General features: G+C 52.0%; 1 protein-coding gene across 1 annotated transcript in view; it reads right to left on the bottom strand.

Moving 5' to 3' along the window:
• The window catches only part of CD9 (CD9 molecule), a 43616-nt gene that overhangs the window by 4187 nt on the left and 19072 nt on the right, over positions 1-20357 (bottom strand). Inside the window, exons 2-4 of the mRNA XM_004708108.2 lie at positions 10480-10582; positions 4149-4246; positions 3414-3488 (exon numbers count right to left, since the gene is read on the bottom strand). Coding sequence (XP_004708165.1) covers positions 3414-3488; positions 4149-4246; positions 10480-10582 — 276 coding nt within the window. The remainder of the gene's footprint in view (positions 1-3413; positions 3489-4148; positions 4247-10479; positions 10583-20357) is intronic.

The raw sequence follows: 20357 nt of genomic DNA on the forward strand, positions 1-20357 counted from the left end.
CCTACCAGGCCTCTTACACCCTCCTCACCATCGATTTTGGATCACTTGTTGTTCCCTTGTCCCTGGGTTTGTTAATACCCACTTCCTTTCCTCCTCCTCCCCCTCTCTCATGTCCCCCTGGAACCATTAGTCCCGTTGTTTTCTCCTCAGCTTGTTTATCCCATCTATCTTATCTAGATAGACCTGCAGAGATAATAATATGCACAAAACAAGACAGAGCAAAATAAAGCAGCAAAAGAAAATAACAACAACAAAGTAACAATGGAAAAAAAAGAAAGAAAGAAAAGCCTGTAAATAGTTCAAGGTCTTTTTGTTGACCTTTAGGAGTGTTTTTCCGGTCGAGCCATGCCTTGGCCTCAAAGTCTATTTTTGGTGCTCCCTGGGGACTTCGTTGTTCTGTCCCCCTTAGTGTTTCACCTCAGTGTGGTGGGGTCAGATGAGGCACAATTCTTGAATTGGGTCTTCAGTGTTGTCCCCTTAGTGCTATGGGTCAGTGAGGGATGTTGTGTCTCATAGTGGGGCTGGCCATATGGCCCTCTCTGAGCTTTAACTGCTCTGAGCAGGAATATTGTCCTCAGGGCGTGGTGGGCCAGGATGTATTCCATTCTTTCTTCCTCTCCCTTCATTTGCTCCTGTGTGCTCTGATCAGACATGCCCATCTCCTTGAGCTGTAGCTTCAGTGCTGTCCTCTGAAGTGAATTCTTTTGTAGGGAAGGGGGAGGCTTCCTCTTTTTTGATGACTGTCTACTTAACCAAGCATCATGTCCTCTTCCAGGGACTGGTCTCTCCTGATAACATGACCAAAGTGGGGAGACACAATCTCACCATCCTCACTTCTAAGGAGCACTCGGGCTGTCTTTCTTCCAAGAAGGATCTGTCTGTTTTTCTGGCAGGCCATGGTACTTTCAATAGTCTTTGTCAGCACAAGGATTCAAATGCATCAGCTTTTCTTTCACCTTTCTTATTCATTGTCCAGTTTTCACTCACATATGAGGCAACTGAAAACACCATGGTGTGCTAGTTCCATAATCTGTTGTCAACTTGAGACTATTAAGTTGAAGAGTGAAGGGGTGGAGTTTAGCCTGTCAATCAGGTCACAGCTTAATGACCTCATTTGGAGCCGCTACAGAGAAAAATAGCTTGCTGAAGGTGGGACACCCACACACTCTCTGGGAGACATTCCTGTTGACAAGCCACATGGAGTTATGCTGGGAGAGCCAGAGCCCTGGAGCTGGGGGAGCCACATGGAGACCCACGCCAGTGCTGAGATGCTTCTACCACCACTGGATCCACAAGACTTTTCACCCACTGGCCTGTGATCTTCTTGCATTCGGCGTCATTGTATGTGTTGAGTCTGAAGAGGAATTTATAGATTGGTATTGGACATCTGGGCTAATATCGGATGTATAGGCTTGATCTGGACTGGGCTGGGAGGTTTTCTCAATATTTGATTGCTCTGGTATATAAAACTTTTCCTTATACACATGAGTGTCTATGCATTTGTTTCTCTAGTCTACCCAGACTAACACACATGGTTTGGGTCAAGAGCACCTTAGTCCTCAAAGTGACATCTTTGTCTGGAACACTTTAAAGAGGTCTCATACAATGGACTTGCCCAGTGCGGTACATCATTTGATTCCTTGACTGTTGCTTCCATGAGTGTTGATTGTGAATTCAAGTAAAATGAAATCCTTGACAACGTCAGTCTTTACACTGTTTATCATCTTTGTTCATTGGATCCCTTGTGGGGACGTTGGCGTTCTTTACGCTGAGTTGCAATCCATACAGAAGATTGTAGTCTTGGATTTTCAGCAGTAAGTTCTTCCAGTCATCCTGGCTTTCAGCAAGAGAGCTGTATCATCTGCGTATCACAGGTTGTTATTAAGTCTGCCTCCAATCCTGACACCCTATTCTTCGTCATCTAGTCCAGCTTCTAGGGTTAATTGCTCAACACATGGTTTGGACACTGAGTATGGTGAAAAAGATACAACTCGGATGCACACCTTTCCTGATTTTAAAACATGCAGTTTTCCCTTGTTTTGTTTGATGACTGCCTCCTCTTGGTCTACGTACATGTTCTGCATGAGCACAGTGAAAAATTCCCATACTTTGCAACGGCATCCACACAGCTGAATTCCTTTACATAGTCGATGAAACACAAATAACATAGCTTTCTGGTATTCTTTGCTTTCAGCCCAGAACCATCTATCATTACCAATCTTATTCTTGCCACATCTTCTTCTAAATTCAGCTTGAATTTCTGGCCGCTCCCTGTCAATGGACTGCTACAGCCTTTTGGCATTATCTTCAGCGGCAAAATCTTATTTGCATGTCATATTAGTGGTACTGTTTGATAATTGCTGCATTCTGTTGGATTGCCTTTCTTTGGAACGGGCACCAATTCGGTGAGATAGGTAGTTATCTTCCAAATTTCTTGGCATAGACTAGTGAGTGCTTCCAGGGCTGCGGCAGCTTGGTGAACCATTTCAATTGGTAGCTGTCAATTCCTGGAGCCTTGCTTTTGGTTAATGCCTCCAGGGCATGGAATGTGGCATACAAGTGAGCTATGGGTGGCAATGGTTATCTTTGGCACTTAGGTGCATTCCCAGTTGAATGCTTGCCTGTTCCCTCGACTTCCATATCCTATTAATTGGGCAACACTCAGCTCTTTCCCTTTAGCCTCTTTTGAAATGGTTCCTTCCTTTGTCCATGGTCACCATAGCTTTCAATGCTTATGTTATGAAATCATTTAAAAAAAATCACACCCAAACAGAATCCCCACATCCAGTATACTTCCTGTCTTCCCCTTCCCGCTAAACATGACAAGATGGCCCTTTGGAAAATTCTGCTCTGTCATGGCCCATCCTGGCTCAAAGCTCTTTAGCAGCTCCCCAGGGAAGCCGGGACTTAGCTGTCCTCTGAGCTCTCCTTTGCCTGGAAATCCTTCTTCCCACCAACTTGCCTTCTGAATCCTCCGACCTAGTTAAGGCTTAGGCCAAGGCTCACTCTTCTAGGAAGCCAGGGAGAGCCTCCTGCCCAGGTCTTTTCAAACCTCATGGGACTTCTGGATGCAAATCTCTTCTATGACATTTTGCAGACGCCTCTCCCCTTTCCATGCAGAAGTGCGCACACGCACATTCCATTCCCAAACCGAGCAAGCATTCCCTGAGGAGTGGGTATGTGCCAGACACCACGGAGGGACGCAAACCCGCAGTGGTGGCCTAACAGTCACCGGTGGTGGCAAATGCTCATGTTCTCTGCCCTCAAGCAGCATGCACCCTGGTGGCCCGAGGGAATGTGGGGAGCCAGGGGGAGGGTCTAGGATGGAAAGCCAAGCGGAATGACTAGGTGACCCTCCTTCTCCCTACCCCCACATCATGGCAGGATTGGAAAAGCCAGTAGGAAGAACATACCTCCTGTTTGTGGGCGAATCCCCAGATGGCCGCCGCGATTTCAAGGGCAAATATCACCAAGAGGAAGCAAAAGAACTGGAAGGCAGAGAGGGGGCAGGCGTGAGGACAAATCCCAGCCAGCTGGTGGGAAATCAAGCCCTGGGATGTCAGTGCGGCGTGAGGGGTGTGAGGGGCCATGGAGCCAGAGGGCATCTTGGGATAAGGAAGAGTGGCAACTCTCTGTGGCACAAAGGACCAACCTAAAGGGACAGGGGAGCTTTCCAGCCCATGAAGGGCGAGCCCAAGGTCAGGAAATGGGAGGTTGGAGGAGGAAAGAAATGGGCACAACCCAGCCCCGACACTAGTCTTCAGGATGTGTTGGTTTGGGGCAATTACATCGTCGCTCACTCACAAAACCATGATGACCAACTTGGCGGGTTGTCGGGGAGGAAATCAGGTCCCCTTTGAAATAAGAGGAGAAGGTACAAAGCACCAGTGCATTCAGGGCACAAAAGCCAAGGTGGTCCCCGAGAAGGGGAAAAGCCAGGGCCTGGCATGAGCTGACTCTGGGAAGTGGCAGACGGGCCTGGGCAGAACCCCAAGTGGAGAAGAAGCTAACTCAAGTCCTTTGGGTACCTCTTCTCTGTCCCCTACCCTGTGGTCCCCTCCCACCTGCCCTAAGGAGCAGGGTCTGCCGAGATTAGGCTGGAGGAGTGGGAGTCAGAGTGATGGTACGGGACCCAAAGCGATACTCACCAATCCCAGCATGCACTGGGACTCTTGCACGGCTCCACAGCAGCCCAAGAAACCCACAAGCATCATGAGGGCCCCGGCTCCAATCAGAATATAAACTCCTGAGGGAAGAGAGCAAAGGAAACACACACACACACACACACACACACACACATTAGCTCAGGGACCCAGACATTTCCTGCCTCTTCTCATGTATGTGATTCTGTTACCTTCCCACTCCCTTTGCTCCGACCTCCCCTTCAGCTTTTCTGGGAGGGGCCCATTACCCTCCACCACACTCCAGGACTCAGAATATCCACAGGAGCCTCCAGATTCCACACAGGACTCAAGCTAGTCCAGTTCCTTAGCTGTTTCCAGCAGGATCAACTCCACACAAGGCGATTACAACCAGTCGGCCTCCACACTCGGCTTTGCTGAGCCTCCTGCTGGCCTCTGCTTCCCCGGAGAGGGGGCCAGGGCAGTTTTTACAGGAAAAGGCTGAGCACCCTCAGACATCCAGGTCTGGAGTTTGCCAGTTCTCCCTGGTTCCCAGAAGGGTGCCCCACCCATGTAGTTAGGCCTGTGCAGTCACGCCCAAGGGCCCTCACTGCTAGGGGAGGGTGAGTGGCATGTTACTAAGTCCTCAAATCAAATGACTGATTGGTGAGGGAGCAGAGGCCCAACATTGTGCTAAGTCCTGGCTGTGGCCCTGGCCCTGTTCATTCCATGACCCTCCCGGGGGAACCCAGAGGGCCTGTTCTGCAGGCACCCCCCTTGTGCCCCTCTGCCCTCCTCTCCAGTAGGCTCCACGAGGAAACTGGCAGAAGTTCCATGGGGTCCTTGCCCTGTCGTATTCAGCTCTGGGAGGGGCGGCGGTCCCGTGGGACAACACCAGCCCTGAAGGTCGAAGGCTCAGTCCGTGACTCCGTGCGAGCCCCTCTATCTCCCTGTGCACAGCGGGGCTGGCAGCCACACCTCCCTCACCACAGGGCCTTCTTGAGGACTATGGGGCAGAATCCCCCAGCGCCCACGAAAGGCTCATCATAGTTAACCCTCAGGATCCCCGGCAGTGCGGCAGGTTAGGCTGCTAACCACAAGGTGGGAGGCTCAGACCCGCCAGCTGTGTCCCGCGAGAGACAGATGAAGCTGTGCGTTCCCGTGAAGACTTGCAGTCCTGGAAACCCCGTGTAGGATCTCTGAGTTGGAACTGTGGTTTGGCCTTTAGAACACTTATCTTGTTGATCTTGGCTAATCCTTTGGCAAAGGTTAAGCTCAGCCACGAGCTGACAGGTTTGAGGCTCAGACCCACCCAGCGGTGCCTCAGAAGATAGATCAGTGACCTCATTGGGGGTGCAGTTCCACCCTGCACACCTGGGGCTGCCATGGGGCCGCACTGACTTGCTGACACCTGTCAACACCTGCCAAGGCTCGTGATAGAGAGGCCCAAACAGGAAACCCCACTTCCTGCCACGCAGCCTTGACCCTATACAGGCCAGAGTAGAACAGCCCCTATGGGCTTCTGAGACCAACTCTATATGGGAGTAGAAAGCCTCATCTTTCTCCCGTAGAGCGGCTGGTGGTTTCAAACTGTCGACCTTGAGGTGAGGTGGCCCACTCGCTCTGCACTGTGTCACCAGGGCTACGGGCAGTGTTTCCTCAGTCACAGGGCTGACTGCTCACTCACTTGCCGTTCCCTCCCTGCTGCCCTCAAAATGGGACCACAGAGGCTTCCCGGCGTCTAGTCAGAGCTTAAACCAGGGCGACCGTGACGTTTCCCCATCATACACAACAGGCCACTGCAAGCAGAGACCTCTGCAGGGACGCAGTGACCTCACGGTCTCCCATCGGTGCCCTCCGTGTGGGGCTGCGGCTCGGCAGGCTACCCAGCATGCAGCTGGCCCTGAAGCTCTGTGCAGGCGGCCCTGAGCAGCTCACACACAAGGGCCCGCTTGTGCCTCTCCCCTCTTCCCCCCTGCATCTGCTGTGATGTCAGGTCACGTGGGCTTCCTGGCAAGCCCCAGCGTGGTATGTGAATATGGGCATTGTTCCCGTGCACGCCCAGCCCAGACTGGGCAAGGTGACAAATGCATCTTGTCCTGGAGTCCAGGCCCATCCTCCTGGGCAGTTGTACCCCAGGGGGCTGGGCTGGGGAGTAGGGAGGGCTGGGTAGCCCCATGTGTGTGCCATGCCTGCTCAGAGTCCCCCCATCCCACCAGGGCGAAACAGTGGAGGACTGGCAGGCCGGAGCAGCTGGGTGAGGCCCTGCCATTGAGCCTGCATCTGGGCTGAGGACAGAGGGCACATTAAGAGATCAAAGGGATTCATGAGCACAGAAATAAGACAGTGGGGATTCGGCAGACAGGCATGTTTACTCTAAGGCCCAGCAGCAATGGAGGTTAACTACAGGAAAAGGCATTTCCCATGGAGAGAGAGAGAGTGAGAGAGAGCTTTTCCTAATGGGTTCTAAAAGGGATACAAATTTCAAGGCTCTGCAGAATGGGCTCTTAAGGTAACAGGTCTTTAAATACTGTGTAGGCAGCTGCACATCTGGAGGGTCCCCAACTGTATTCTCCCATCCTCCGGCAGCTGTTGATGGGGGTGATCCAAGCAGCTAAGGGTGGGGCTCCTCTGAAAGCACCTTCAGGACCCCATGGAGTCAGTCTCTGCAGGGCTTGCGGCTGCTTTTCAAAAGGGCTGTCCACGTGCTTCCCCTTGGAGGGGCCAGCGCCCAAGCTCACCAGGAAGGCCAGTGGTGAGAAACGAGTCCCCTTTCTAGACAAGGGAGTGCTAAGCTTTCCATCTGAGTCATGGAAAAAGCCTCTGGTGGAGGAGCTTTCTCTTGGATGACTGCATTCATTACTGCTCAAGGGCTGTTCATGCTGCCCTTTCAAGCTGAAAACAAAACAACACGACAGACGTCGGGGTAGCAGCCTCTGCCTGGGCGCCCTGTCACCGGAAGCGGAAGCGTCTCTTTCACCGGCAGAGCAGGGCTCTGCGTCCGGCTCAGGTAGTGGCCAGTCCAGCCTCTGTCACCACCTCAGCCCAGGTGCCCGCTCCCAGCAGCCCCGCCCCCTCAGAGGGAGGAGGAGAAGAGACTTCCGAGCTCCATGCCAGTTTATTGTTGCAAAGTGGCCAGGGGTTCCGCCCCACAGGGCTCTCCCGCACTCCCTCCCTCCCTCCTTCCCACAGCCGTTTTCAGGAATGAGCGGGGCAGCTGGGGGTTTTCCGCAAGCAAGCTGGGGCATTCTCAGGGTGTGGGCGGGAAGCCCTGCCAGTTTCAGGATGGGGACTGAGACCTGGAGCAACCCACCCAACTGGCCCAGCCTGCTCTTGTCATGAGAAAGCGGACGGGTCCGAGGGTCGGTGTGCAGAACACAGCCTCTGGTGGGAGCCCCAGATGCCTATGTTCTGCGGCCCTCGTTCTGGAAGTTCCACCAAGAGTTAAGAAGGGCTGGTGGCCCAGCACCAAGACAGCGCAGCTCCCCAACATGTCTGCAGTCTGGGGCTCTGGCTGCTCCTGCTGTGGGGCTGGGCTGACTCTCCCGCCTGGATGGGAGAAAAGGCCCATATAAGGCCGCCAGCCATTCTGAACTCCCGATCGGTGTCGTAAACACCGGAAAAGTTTCAGTTTTCACTTGCTTCTCTGCCTGGTTACATAATTGTTCCCTCCTTTGAAAGCCACCGCCCTGCTAGAGAATAGATCGGCACCCCTGAATTTTTCCCCCCAGGCTGCCAGCTTCTTTGTGGTCAGGCCAGCCTGGGGGATGATCTGCAGGCAGATGGTACCCAGTGCAAGCGACAGCTACCCCCTGACTTGGGGACCAGGGCCGGAGCTAACTGGCACTCAAGCTCATCTGCCAGAAGAGGCTGGTCTCACAGCCTCAGGGAGAAGGGCTCCCGGGGCAAAGACTTCTTGCCTCTTGGCCCAGGGACCACACGATTCCCGCCCCAAAGCACGGACCGAGGTGCCGGCAGGTGCCAACAGCCGCTCAGCTCGCTGGGCCATTCTCGCGTCAGTTGTGTCCCTCTCTGTCCGTGGGCTCCCAGCCTGGAGGGCCCCTGCTCCTGTGGCTGAGCTAGGGGGCCAGTAGCCACCAAGGACCCTGTAGCAACTGCCGTGTCACTTTGGGTTCATGCCCCCCGAGGCATCTTCCTGGTCACTCCCGGCAGGACTCTGCCCACCTGGGGCCCATGGAATGCCTTGGGAGACCCAATTCTGTGAGGTTCCCAGAAGCAGGCCTGGGCATCCTCTACCCGTCACCCATTCACTCTCCTGTCCCCTGTGGCCCTCCCCACCTGCCACTGCCACCCGGGGCCTCCTGGCTGCGGGCGCTTTTCTGAGGGTGGGCATTTGCCTGAAGTCACAATACCAAGAGAGCTGCCCGGGAAGAGCCTGCTGGGTCCCTGGAGAAGTTGTCTATCCCTGGACAGGGAACCTCCTTCGACCTAGCCCAGATAACCCAAGAAGAGGCTTGCACAGGTCTGGGTTCAAATCCCAGCCCCACCTTCAGGGGCATGGGCATGGCCAAGTGACCTTGACCACCCGAGCCTCAGTCTTCTCCTCTGACGTGGGCAGCACCCCAGGGCCTTGAAGACTGGGGGGAGAGGTTTCAGCTCTACCCCCACGTGTTTGCCTCAGAGCCTGGCACCCCAGGAGGGTTCAGGAAGCTAGTCTCCTCCTCATTCCATTAGCTTCCTGGTGTTATCCCTCCCACCGCTAACTAGGGACAGCTCGCTCAGGGGTGCCAGACCACACAAACAAGGAGGGGGAGGGGGCAGAAGGACCAGGCATGGCACCCCACACCTGCAGAGGCTAGAGGACAGAGGCTAGCAGAGCACCCCTTCGGGGACGCATGCTGGGAGCGGACGGGGAGCTCAGCTACAAAAGCCCCCCTGGAAACACATGCCTCCCGAGTCTGTGTTCCTGCAGCTGACTTGCCCTCCCCCATAGGAGCTCTCCACTCCTTCGAGCCTCCCCTCAGCACCCTGTCCCCCCAAACCCCGTCTAAATAGCCCTTCCCAGCCCCATGGCTGGGCGCCGCCGAGCAGCATGCCGCTCTGTTGTCACACACAAGTCAGGGCACTATGGAAACCTGCTCCTGAAAAACGATGGATTTTGAAAACACACACATATGGTCTTTTTCTCTCCCTCACTTTCTGTCTGACAATGGGGAGACACACCCTAAATAAAAACACAAGCAGAAACTCAACTGGAAGCCACAAAAAAGGCCATCGAGCCAGGAAAAAAGAAATCCACAAGGCTCAGGTGCTTAACAACCCAACGGGCTGTTTTCAGAGTCCCTCCGGAGGTGGGGGTGGGGGGTAGACCCGGCCAGCCCGGGAGATAACCCCCTTTTCAGAAGGCTTTCTCTGTGTCCTTTGTAAAAATAACTCCTTTGGTGGGTGTGGAGGAAGTGACCACACTGGCACTTTGGGCCTGATGACATGTCAGCGTCGCCCTAAAAATAGGGGGCGTCTTGTTTCCTGCAAAGGCGATGTTTCCGACCCCGCAGGCTGGGCGGGCAATGGAGCCCAAGGACTGGTCATTTACTCAGGACCGGGAGGTCACGCGGACAGGCACCCGGATGCCGGACTCCAGTCAGGGACGCTGTTGATGTGGGGAGTGGGCAGCCAGAGTGACCGAACGAGGGGGAACCAAGACCTCAGGGAGGACCTGAGTGGTCAGAGTCGACTTGAGTTCAGACGGTCCCCAACCACCCCCAAACCAAAGCAGCTGGCGTCAGACTGGTTCCAATTCAGTGACCGACAAGTACAGAGACCTGTCAGGCCCCAGAGGGGTTCCTGGCGAGGATGTTTCGGAAGCAAATGGCCGGCCCTTTCCTCAGAGGTGCCTCTCGGCAGTCTTTCGGATCAGAAGCCAAGTGCTTTGCCATTGGTGTCACCCAGTCCATTAGGGACACACGACAATTCTTCAGGAGCCGCACCTTCTGGGTCTCAGAGTTTCTAGCTGAGCAGTGGGGGAGGAGAGTCACCCCTGTCCCTTCTCAGACACAGTGACCCTCGGGATAAACTCTTTGGAGCCAGGGAAATGACACAGACTTAGGAGACACATACGACATGAGAACCTAAGTCCCTTCAGCTCCCAGGACGGCAGCGACTTGCACAGGGCCACCTGCACATCAGAGAATGGCAGACATGCCAGACTCGGCCAACATGAACAGAAACCACATCGGTTGGGTGCAAAATCCCGGGCACAACTACCCAAAGGCCTGGCTTGAAAGGGATGGGGCTGGCCCACATGGCAAAAGCCAAAGCCTTTCACAAGCCCCAGTCCCTGACAAGGAGGCTCCAGCCCTGCAGGAGGCGCCTCATTCTCCCCGGCTCCCCCACTCACCTGTGTAGAATCTGGTATGGTTCGCTTCCTGCTCGAAGATGCTCTTGGTCTGGGAGTCGAATCGGAGCCATAGTCCAATGGCAAGGACCGCAATCCCAGCAAGCTGCAAGACACAAGGGATGCTGGCATTAATCCTGGCTGCCAGGGCTAACGCCGGCCTTGCAGGCTGAATGCCCACTTTAAAAAGGAATTTGGGGCCACCCTTGGTCTACACCCCTCCCCAAACATCTGGTGGTCGTGGCAGCCACTGAGGGGGCAGGGGAAATCACCTCATGTACAAAGAACTAGTTGAGAAGAAACCATGACCGGCTAGCAGTAGAAGGGATGTTTTATGGACAGCCAAGTAGCATTTGGCTACAATCCTGGAGAGATCACGCATCTCACCACGCTAAAGAAAACAAGCAGCCCCCGCCACCCCCGAGAACACATGATATGATTCCTTATAGCTCAACTAAAGTGATGACCACACTGTCCATAAGGGACCTAGAAACGATGAAAGAAAACAAAAAACACGATTCTCATAATGTCCAGTGATTGGTGACCTCGTGGGGGAAGGAGGCATCAGGGAAGACTATTTGGGGGTGGGTGGGCTCCTAGGGAGCCGTCAGTGGTCTAGCTTTTGACTTGGGTGGCAGTTACATAGACGCGTATGTCACAATTTTCCTCTAAACGCCCCTGTGTTTTACATACGACTCTAGCGCAGTAGGAAAAGAAACCATCATCACACGGAGGACGCACGCTTGGGCCAATGAAGGCCGCAGAACTCACATCAGGCAGCAGATGATGTAGCTGAGCCCCGCCCCCCAACATGTGTGTGCACTAGATCCCTCCCTTGACCAGCTGACACCCCTCCCCCACCCACAGGGGTGGGGGGGCATGCTTCCTCTGTGAGCGGGATCCTTATAAAACACCCGACAAGAAACCTCGGAAGTCATCGAATATGAACGTCTCATGGACACCCCATTTCACAGGAGGGAAAGCTGAGGTACGCAACCCAGAGGGGCAGAGGACTCCAAAGTCTTGAACTTGATGTCTGAGAAGCACGCTTCCTGCCAGGACCGCCCCCCCCTCCCCCACCAGCTGAACCCGTACCAGGGCTTGCCAGGACCGTGAGTCACAGTCCTCCAGTGTCGTGGCCGGCTGGACGCGTGAGTGGGTGGGCTCTGGGCCAATGCCCAGGCCTCAAGTTTCTGTGACCCACCCCCCTCCCTCAACAGAGGCACCCTTATGTCCGAGTCTGGCTCCTTAGGCTGCATGGTCCTCTGCTCCAGGTCCTGGCAGTGACTCTGGACATGTGGAGGGATGGCCTGCGGTGGACTTGAGGGACCCCCCCCTGGGGTGTGTGTGCAGGGTTGGCTGTTCCAGTAGGTGTGTGAGCACACGCAAGGATGCAGTGAGGGTCTGGGGTTCCCGGCTGGGAGGCGGGTGGGAGCAGTGCTCTCCACTGTTATATAGGAAGGGTACCCTTTGGCCCTGCCTTGTCGTTTGTGGTTCGGCACTCTGGACTTGCACAGTGGGACTGGGCCACTGTGACCCGTCGTGTTTCCCTCTGCTGACTTTGGGGAAGCAGGGTGCCAGGCCTTTCTTGCTGGTCTATCTCCGCCGGGAGGCTCTGGTGGAAAACATTCCGTTTCCTGTCACAGCAACACGCACAGGTTGGCGGCTGCACTGGGGGCGCACTGGCCTGGAATTGAGCTGGGGTCTTCCACAGGGAAGGTGAGAATTCTAACAGGAACCACCACCACCCGTAGCCTTCTTGGCCCGTAAGGAATCAGAACAGTTGCGTTGGGAGAAGTGCTTCTGGAGAGGGAGGCAGCAGGTGGGCATCGTGACAGCCCCGGGGTTAGCGCTGCGACCAGTCCATGTCCCCTTCTACCGCCACGGACACCTTCCCACCCCTCTCCATCCTCGCACCGGGCGAGGTAACACACCCTCGGGGAGCACCACAGAGTGCGGTGCATGTGGCTGGAGTATTGAGAAAGGGAGAGAAAGGGTCCTGGGAGCCTAGGGATGCGAGGCTGAGGATGAACGCCAAGCTTTGGGCTTGGGCACCGGGGTCAGGCTTTCACTCTGATGAATAAAAAGACACGCTATGAGTGAGGGTCCCCTGGCCCAGCGCCAAAGCAGAGCAAGAGTCCCGCTCAGACTGTGGGCTCTGCTCTCCTGGAAGGGATGGTGCATCCAGTTGGAGGCACTTCTGGCTAGACCTGAGTGTGTGGCTCAGGCTCAGGCCCCCACATACTGGGTCGAGGGCCATGGTGCTGATGGGGACCCTCTCCCTCCCCTGCATCTCGCATTGACCCAATTGGTGCCCTAGGCTGTGCAATGCTGGGATTCCCAGGCTCCTTTGGGACCTGTGTGCCCAACTGATCGTGTTTCCAACACATGTGGGCTGCTGGCTTTAAGTTTGGTGAGAAATTGGCCATGCGGTTCCCTCGGTCTGGTCCTCCGTCTTGCCGATGTCTTGGGGAAGCTGTTGCCCAAATGCACTGATGCCTGGGAGAGGCCGGCTGGCTTTCCGTCCTAGGCTGGTGCTCATAAAGGCACAAATCATTTTTCCCCCTTCCTGGGGGAGGCGACCCAACCACCCCTTCCTTTCCCCCAGCCCGAACACACTGGAAGAAGCCACCAGGAGGAGAAGTCAAGCAATCCCCTATACAGTCCCTGCACTGCAAGCGATGACGTAGAGCTCTGCTCTGCGGGACTCTGGGAGATAATTCCACGCAGATAGTTCATGTGCTCAGGGCTCACCCAGAGACACCATGGAAGAAAAGCCAGGGAATTAAGCAAACAAACAAAAGACTCCCAAGCGGTATGCCCATTTAAGAAAAAGCTTTACTTTTAAGGATCCAAAGTCAATCTCTACAACGCCAGGTACCTATCTAGCTGGGCTCCAAGCCTAGGTGGCAAGGATGATAGTGGGCTGGAGAAGTAGAACCAGGAGGGCAAAGAAAGGGCTTCGGGCCCCACTCCAGCCTAGGGCATGGCCACACTCAGGAGCCGGAAGCCCTACAGCTAACGCCACGTGGCTTTGTCATGGAAGCCACAGCACTTTACTAAAAGGAAGGGGGGAAATCAGCTGCAATATTTCTGGGGGGGCCCAAAATTCACCTTTAAGAGAGAAGGACGGCTCAAAGAACCCACGAGGAAGGGCAGTCCAGGGCAGTCCTGGCTATAGCTTGTTTGACAAGCTCACACAGGAATGAACCTTGCTGCCCGTTCTGATTGAATGATGGATGAAAATTGGCCTGGGGGGATGCTAAGTAAGCTATTAAAAAACAAACTGCCATTGAGTCTAGTCCCTCTCCTGGGGGAGGGGCCCGGAGGCTGTAAAGCTCTGTGGAAGCAAAAAGCCACATCTTTCTCTAGTGGACTGGAACCTTGCGGTTAGTGGTCCAATGCTTCCTGGACTGCACCACCCAGGGCCCTGGGCCTCACTTTCTGTCATACTATGGAAGAAGGCTTTGGATAGCGGGGCCATGAAACCAGTGCCACCTAGGAATGGCTTCCAGGGCTGTGCTACAGACAGCACTATGGAAGGAGCTGCAAAGTACAACGCCTCACTGTGTGGTGAGGCACCGAGGCAGCTTCCATCCCATGCCCTTCGGCTTTAATAGCAGCTTATAAAATGGGAAGGGAATAAGTAAGTAGCAAACACCAAAGAGAGCTTTTAATCTTTTTGTGCCAAGTCGGTCACAAAAGGATTCCATACCATAAAACAGGGCTCTGGGAGGCTATGTGGTTGATATTTGCTCCCAGGATAGTTAATTAACATGTGGCAGTAATGTCCCTGCCTGAGCAGACTTGACAGATGCACTTGGGTGCTCACTTAGATGCTACCTTGTTCACCAAACCCAGATCAACCCAACCCAACCCAACCCAACCCAATTCAACCCAACCCAAACCAACTCAACCCAACCCAACCCAACCCAGATCAACCCAACTTGCTGCTGTGGAGTTGATTCCAATTCATGGCAACCCATGTGTGCAGGGGAGACCCGTGCTCCATTGAGCTTGCAAGGCTGTGACTTTGAAAGCAAATTTCCAGGTCTTTCTCCCATGGTGCCTCTCACTATGGGTTCAAACTGCCAATCTTTGCACTACCCAGTGGGTCAACCTCACTCACAGGGCCCTGGATAGAAGACAAACTGTCAAGTGTCCTGGTAGAATAGCCTGAACTGCTACTCGCAGGCTGAGGCCCTGCCACCAGTTGGTCGTTAGTTCTTCTGTTTCTAATGAATGTGAAATGGAATCATTCTGGCAGTGCAGGGAAAAGCTTCCTTGTGGATCAGGCCAAAACTGGCTCCATCCACTTGACAGCACAGAAGGAAAAGGACCCCGGGACCCCATCATTTGGTTGGCAATTGCTCCGCTTCTTCACTCCTGTTCATGTTCTTTGAAGAAGATGGGTCATGAGAAAACTCAGATAAACCCAATTGAGAGGGCATTATTTTACTTCTCAAAACTGTCAAGGTCATGATGAGCAAGGGAAACCAGAAATTGTCTCAGCCCAGAGGAGACTAAGAGGGTGAGACAACTAGCTTTCATGTGGTGTCCTGCAGGGCTGGGATCCTAGGATAGAGAGGACAGCAGTAGAAAAAATGATGAATTATATAAAGCCGGGAGTTCTGTCACCAGTGTAAAGTACTGATATTAATGGCAGGAAACTGGGTGAGGAATATATGGGAAGTATATTGTCACTTTGCCACTGTTTCTGTAAATGTACGCCTATTTAAAAAAAATGCACATTAAAAAGTCAAAGTGAAGAGGACGCTTCTCTTTCTTCTGAAGCTTCCTGTCTCCTTCAAGAACTTGCTTGATTCATTGCGCTCCTTCTAGCCTCTGTCACCTTTTCGTGGTTGCCACCAGACCTGGCTGGGGAGCCCTTCCTACACGAAAACAACACACAGAACAAACAGAGGAACAAAATCTTCTCTCTCTTCAAGGCCAGTGCTCTGTGTATTCCCCTTGCTCCCAGAGCTCATAGCTTCCCACCTCCAAGCCCTCACTCACCAGGACTGCTCGACACCCCTGATGGAGGCAGCAGCTCCTCTCTGAAAGGCGGCAGACAGCCGTGGTCAGTGGCCAAGTTCTCCAGCTTTCTTCTCAGGGCTCCCATTCTTGGACCTCCCAGCGTCTGACAGCACTGCACCCTGCCTCACCCTTGTCTGCTCCTTAAATGGAACCAGTCCAAGTGGGCCCCTCAAGCTCCGTGTCTCTGCTGACACAAGTCCCTCCTAGAATGTTTACCTCAGCACCTAAAGTTTGACCTCTGCTTTCTTCCCAGGATATCCTCAATCTTCTCCCAAGGAAATGCCATCTCCTTCCCCCAGTCTTCCAGACTTGTGTTTTTGATCCCATCCCACACCTCCTCTGAGCTGTATGCATTCTATTCCTTGAGATCAGGCCGTCTCTGTGTGTGGCCCCTGCCTCCCCATCCACCCTGTTAAGCAGGTTGGTCCCGGGCAAATGATTCTTCAGTAAGTGACCGAGTCTTTCAGGGGAGGAGAACTTCTGTAGTCCATGGGAATGTCCACTTTCCCTGGACAAGCCACTGTTCCTACCCAGGCCCTCCTTTCAGGACTTCACACCAGGAGTTACCATCGCATTGACCGGAGAAAATACAAAGACAGACTCAGAGAGGTGCCTGGGGAGTGTTTAGTGTGCGCAAGTCTACCCCTTCCTGTATCTGATGAATGTCACAATGACATTTGGGGGCGGTTCAGTTACCTAGTGCTGCTGTAACAGATATACCACAACTAGAGGGTGTGGTAGTTAGGTTTTTGGCGCCGACAAGGCACCTGTAAGAAGATATGGGCGGAGCTTAGCCTGTCAATCAGGTCACACCTTGATGACCTCATTTGGAGGTGCCACAGAGCTAAAGGGTTCCCTGGAGGTGGGTGGGTCACTCTGTCTTTACCTTCTCGTTGAGGAGCCACGTTGAGACCTGTAGGAGCGCTGTGATGTGGTAACCGCCATTGGATCCACAGAGCTCTGCACCCACCGGCCCGTGATCCCCCTGCATTCTGCATCATTGCGTGTGGTTGTGTGAGTCTGAAGAGGGACTTATGGACTTGAGCTGGACCGGGCTGGGGTGTTTTATTAACGCACAATTACTTCTTGATATAAAATCCTTTCTTATACATCTGTGAGTGTCTTTGGACTTGTCTGTCCTAGTTAACCCAGCCTAACACAGAGGGCTTTAACAAAGGAAATGTATTAGCTCACATTTAGGAGGCTGGACATCAGAATTCAGAGCATCACTTCCAGCGGGGAGTGTTTTCTCTATTGGTTCTTGGGAAAGACCCTTGTCTCTTTTCAACACCCTGGGGCTTGGTGTGCTTTGGAGATCTCAATGGGTCTGCATCAATCTTGCCCTGGGTCTAGCAGGTTCTCAGTGCAGGGACCTCTGTCCAAAGGACACCCTCTGGTGGTTCATCTTCCTTCTTGGTGGTAGTGGATCCCTCTGATCTCTGCTCACTTGCTTCATCCATTTTATATCTCAAAAGAGACGGATTCCAGGCTAATCCTGTAGATTACCTCCTGCCTCATTAACAAGACTATCTCTAATCCTTGAATCCCGCCTCATTAACATGGTTCTTGTTATTATTAGGTGCCCCAGAGTCAGTTCCGATTCATAGTGACCCTATTTACAACAGAAGGAAACACTGCCTGGTCCTGGGCCAGCCTCAAAATTGTCCTCAGGTTTGAGCCCGTTATGGCAGCCACTGTGGCAATCCACCTTGCCAGGGGTCTTCCTCTTTTTTCACTGTCCCTTGATTTTACCATCCAGGATGTCCTTTTCCAGAGACTGGTCTCTCCTGATAACATCTGCAAAGTAAGTGAGAAGAAGTCTCACCATCTGTGCCTCTAAGGAGCATTCTGCCTACACTTCTTCCGAGACAGGCTTGTTTGTTCTTTTGGCAGTCCATGGTACTTTGCATATTCTTCTCTGGCACGAAAATTCAAATGCATTGATTTTTCTTCAATCTTCCTTATTCAATGTCCAACTTTCACATGCATATAAGACAATTGAAAAGTCATGGCTTGGGACAGACACACCTTAGTCCTCAAAGTAATAGCCTTGCTTTTCAGCACGTTAAAGAGGTCTTGTGCAGCAGATTTACCTAACGCAATGCATTGTTTGATCTCTGCACTGCTGCTTTCATGGGCATTGATTGTGGATACAAGCAAAATGAAATCCTTGAGGACTTCAATCTTTTCTTTTATCATAGTGCTACTATCGGTCCAGATGTGAGGATTTGTTTTCTTTACCTTAAGTTAAATCCACCTTGGGTGACTGCAATCCTCAACCTTCATCAGCAAGTCCTTCAAGTCCCCCTGACTTTCAGCAAGCTAGACTGCACCGTCTGCATATTGAAGGTTGGTAATGAGCTTTCCTCCGATTCTAATGCTGCCATTCTTCTGCATATATTCCAGCTTCTTGGATTATTTGCTCAGCAGACAGATTGGATAAGTGGGGTGAGAGGATACAGCCTGGATGCACACCTTTCCTGATGGGAAAACCATGCAGAATCCCTTTGTTCTGTTTGCACCACTGCCTCTTGATCCATGGACAGGTTCCACATGAGCAAAATTAAGTGGAATTCATTTTCCTTCTTCTAAAGGCTATCCATAGTTTGTTATGATCCATGCAGTGGATCATAGAGGTGAAGATTTGCAATACATAGGTTAATTACTATATATACTTGAGAATAAGCCAAGGCACCTAATTGTACCACAAAAAACTGGGGGGGCTTTTTCAGCATAAAAAATGTGCTGAAGAAAACTTCGCTTATACTCGAGTATATATGGTACATCAGATCACAAAATGGAGGCTAATTATAAAATACTATGAATCATGGCCCAACCAATTTGACATTGACTTTGAGAGGGCACAATTTAACTATTAAAAGGAGTAGATCTGCTTATAGTTGTCTGAAACTTCATTAAAACTAAAACCTTCTACGTATTATGGTATTTACATAATCTGTTGTCAACTTGAGACTTAAGAGTGGAGGGGTGGAGTCTAGCCTGTTAATCGAGTTTGAGCTTGTCGATCTCATTTGGAGGTGGAAAGGAGATAGTTGGCTGGAGGCAAGACACACACTCACTCCCTGAGAAACATTCCTGTTGACAAGCCACATGGAGTTACGCTGATAGAGCCAGAGCCCTGGAGCTGGAGGAGCCATGTGGAGACCCACACCAGCGCCGAGATGCTTCCACTGCCACTGGATCCACAAGACTTTCTACCCACTGGTCTGTGATCTTCCTGCATTTGGTGTTATTGCTGTGTTTCGTGAGTCTGAAGAGGACTTTATAGACTGGTATTGGACGTATGGGCTAATATCAGACTTATGGATTTGATCTGGATGGGGCTGGGATGTTTTCTCAATATTTAATTGCTCTTGTATATAAAGCTCTTCCTTATACACATATGAGGGTCTATGAATTTGTTTCTCTAGTCTACCCAGACTAACACACTTATCAAAAGAGTTTATCCAAAAAATGAGAAGACCAAATGGGAGAAGATCTTCCCTCACTTACTGTCATTGAAACAATTCTGACTTCTAGTGACACCAAAGGACAGAGTAGACCTACCTCTGTGGGTTTCTGAGGCTGTTAATCATTATGGGAGCAGGGAGCCTCATCTTTCTCCCTCTGAGCAGCTGGTGGGTTCAAACTGCTTATCTTAAGGTTAGCAGCCCATTGTGTAATAAACCACTACTCCACTAGAATATCTTCAGAAACTCTGTATATCCGACTAGACTAGCCCAAAGAGATATAAAACTTTGACAACATAACAGCACAAAGATAAACAACCCACTCGTGAAATGGGAAAATAATTTGAATAGATATTAGAGAGAACACCCAAATGCCCACCAAACACATGAAAAGACGCACGGCGTCCTGAGCCATCAGAGATCTGCAAACCAAAACGACAATGAGATACCATGACGCTTCCACTAGATTTAAAATTAGGAACTAAAAATGTTGGAGAGGATGTAGGGAAATTGGAACCCTTATTCATTGCGAGTGGTAATGCCAAATGTACAGCCACCATGGCAAAGTGCGGCTTTTCCTCAAAAAACTAAAACAGAACTACCATCTGACCCAGAAAGTCCACTCCTACGTAGATGCCCAAAGACTTGAAAGCAAAGACTCAAAAGGGGACTTGTGCACCAGTGTTTCTGCAACACTATTCGCAGGAGCGCACAGGTGGGAACCACCTACGGGTGACCGGATAAATAAAGCATGCTACCTATGTAAAGGGGACACTATTCAGCCAGTAGGAGCAAAAGCAAACAAGCAAAACCCCACAGTGTGGGTGGAGCTGGAAGACTGCATGGTGATGCTGAGTGAAATGAGTCCGTTTTAAAAGGAAAAAGATTGTGTGACCTTACTTCTATAAAAAAAGCCAAGAAAAAGCAAATGGATGGAGATCAAAGTTTATTAATGGCTAACAGAGAAGGGAGATAAAAGGTGTGAGTGTGGGGTGAATGGTGACTGGAAGGTCATGGATTAAAGGTGGTGTTGCATGGCTAATTGCTGAACTTGCTGTCAATCATGTATACACCTGTACATAGTTGACTTTGCAAAACTTGTGTGATATATTGATAACAAACATCGCAAAACAAAACAAGAATGGCTGCTGAGTATGCTGATCTACACCTCACGGGATGTGGTCTTTTGGTTTTGGGGCCTGGGGGTCACTGTTTCAAGGACTCTCAGTTAATTGGCTGTGACAATGTGTTTGGTGCTTCTGATCAACCTTGTCTGTGATCTAGTGCGCTGGGGTGGTGGTGGTGGTGGTGGTGGTGTCTTAATAATTTGCAGGTGGTCATCCAAGACACAACAGGTGGTATCTATTCATCCAG

The sequence above is a fragment of the Echinops telfairi genome, unplaced genomic scaffold (assembly GCF_000313985.2).
Source record: "Echinops telfairi isolate 266 unplaced genomic scaffold, ASM31398v2 ScPeMD7_7356;HRSCAF=8355, whole genome shotgun sequence".
Taxonomy (NCBI): Eukaryota; Metazoa; Chordata; class Mammalia; order Afrosoricida; family Tenrecidae; genus Echinops; species Echinops telfairi.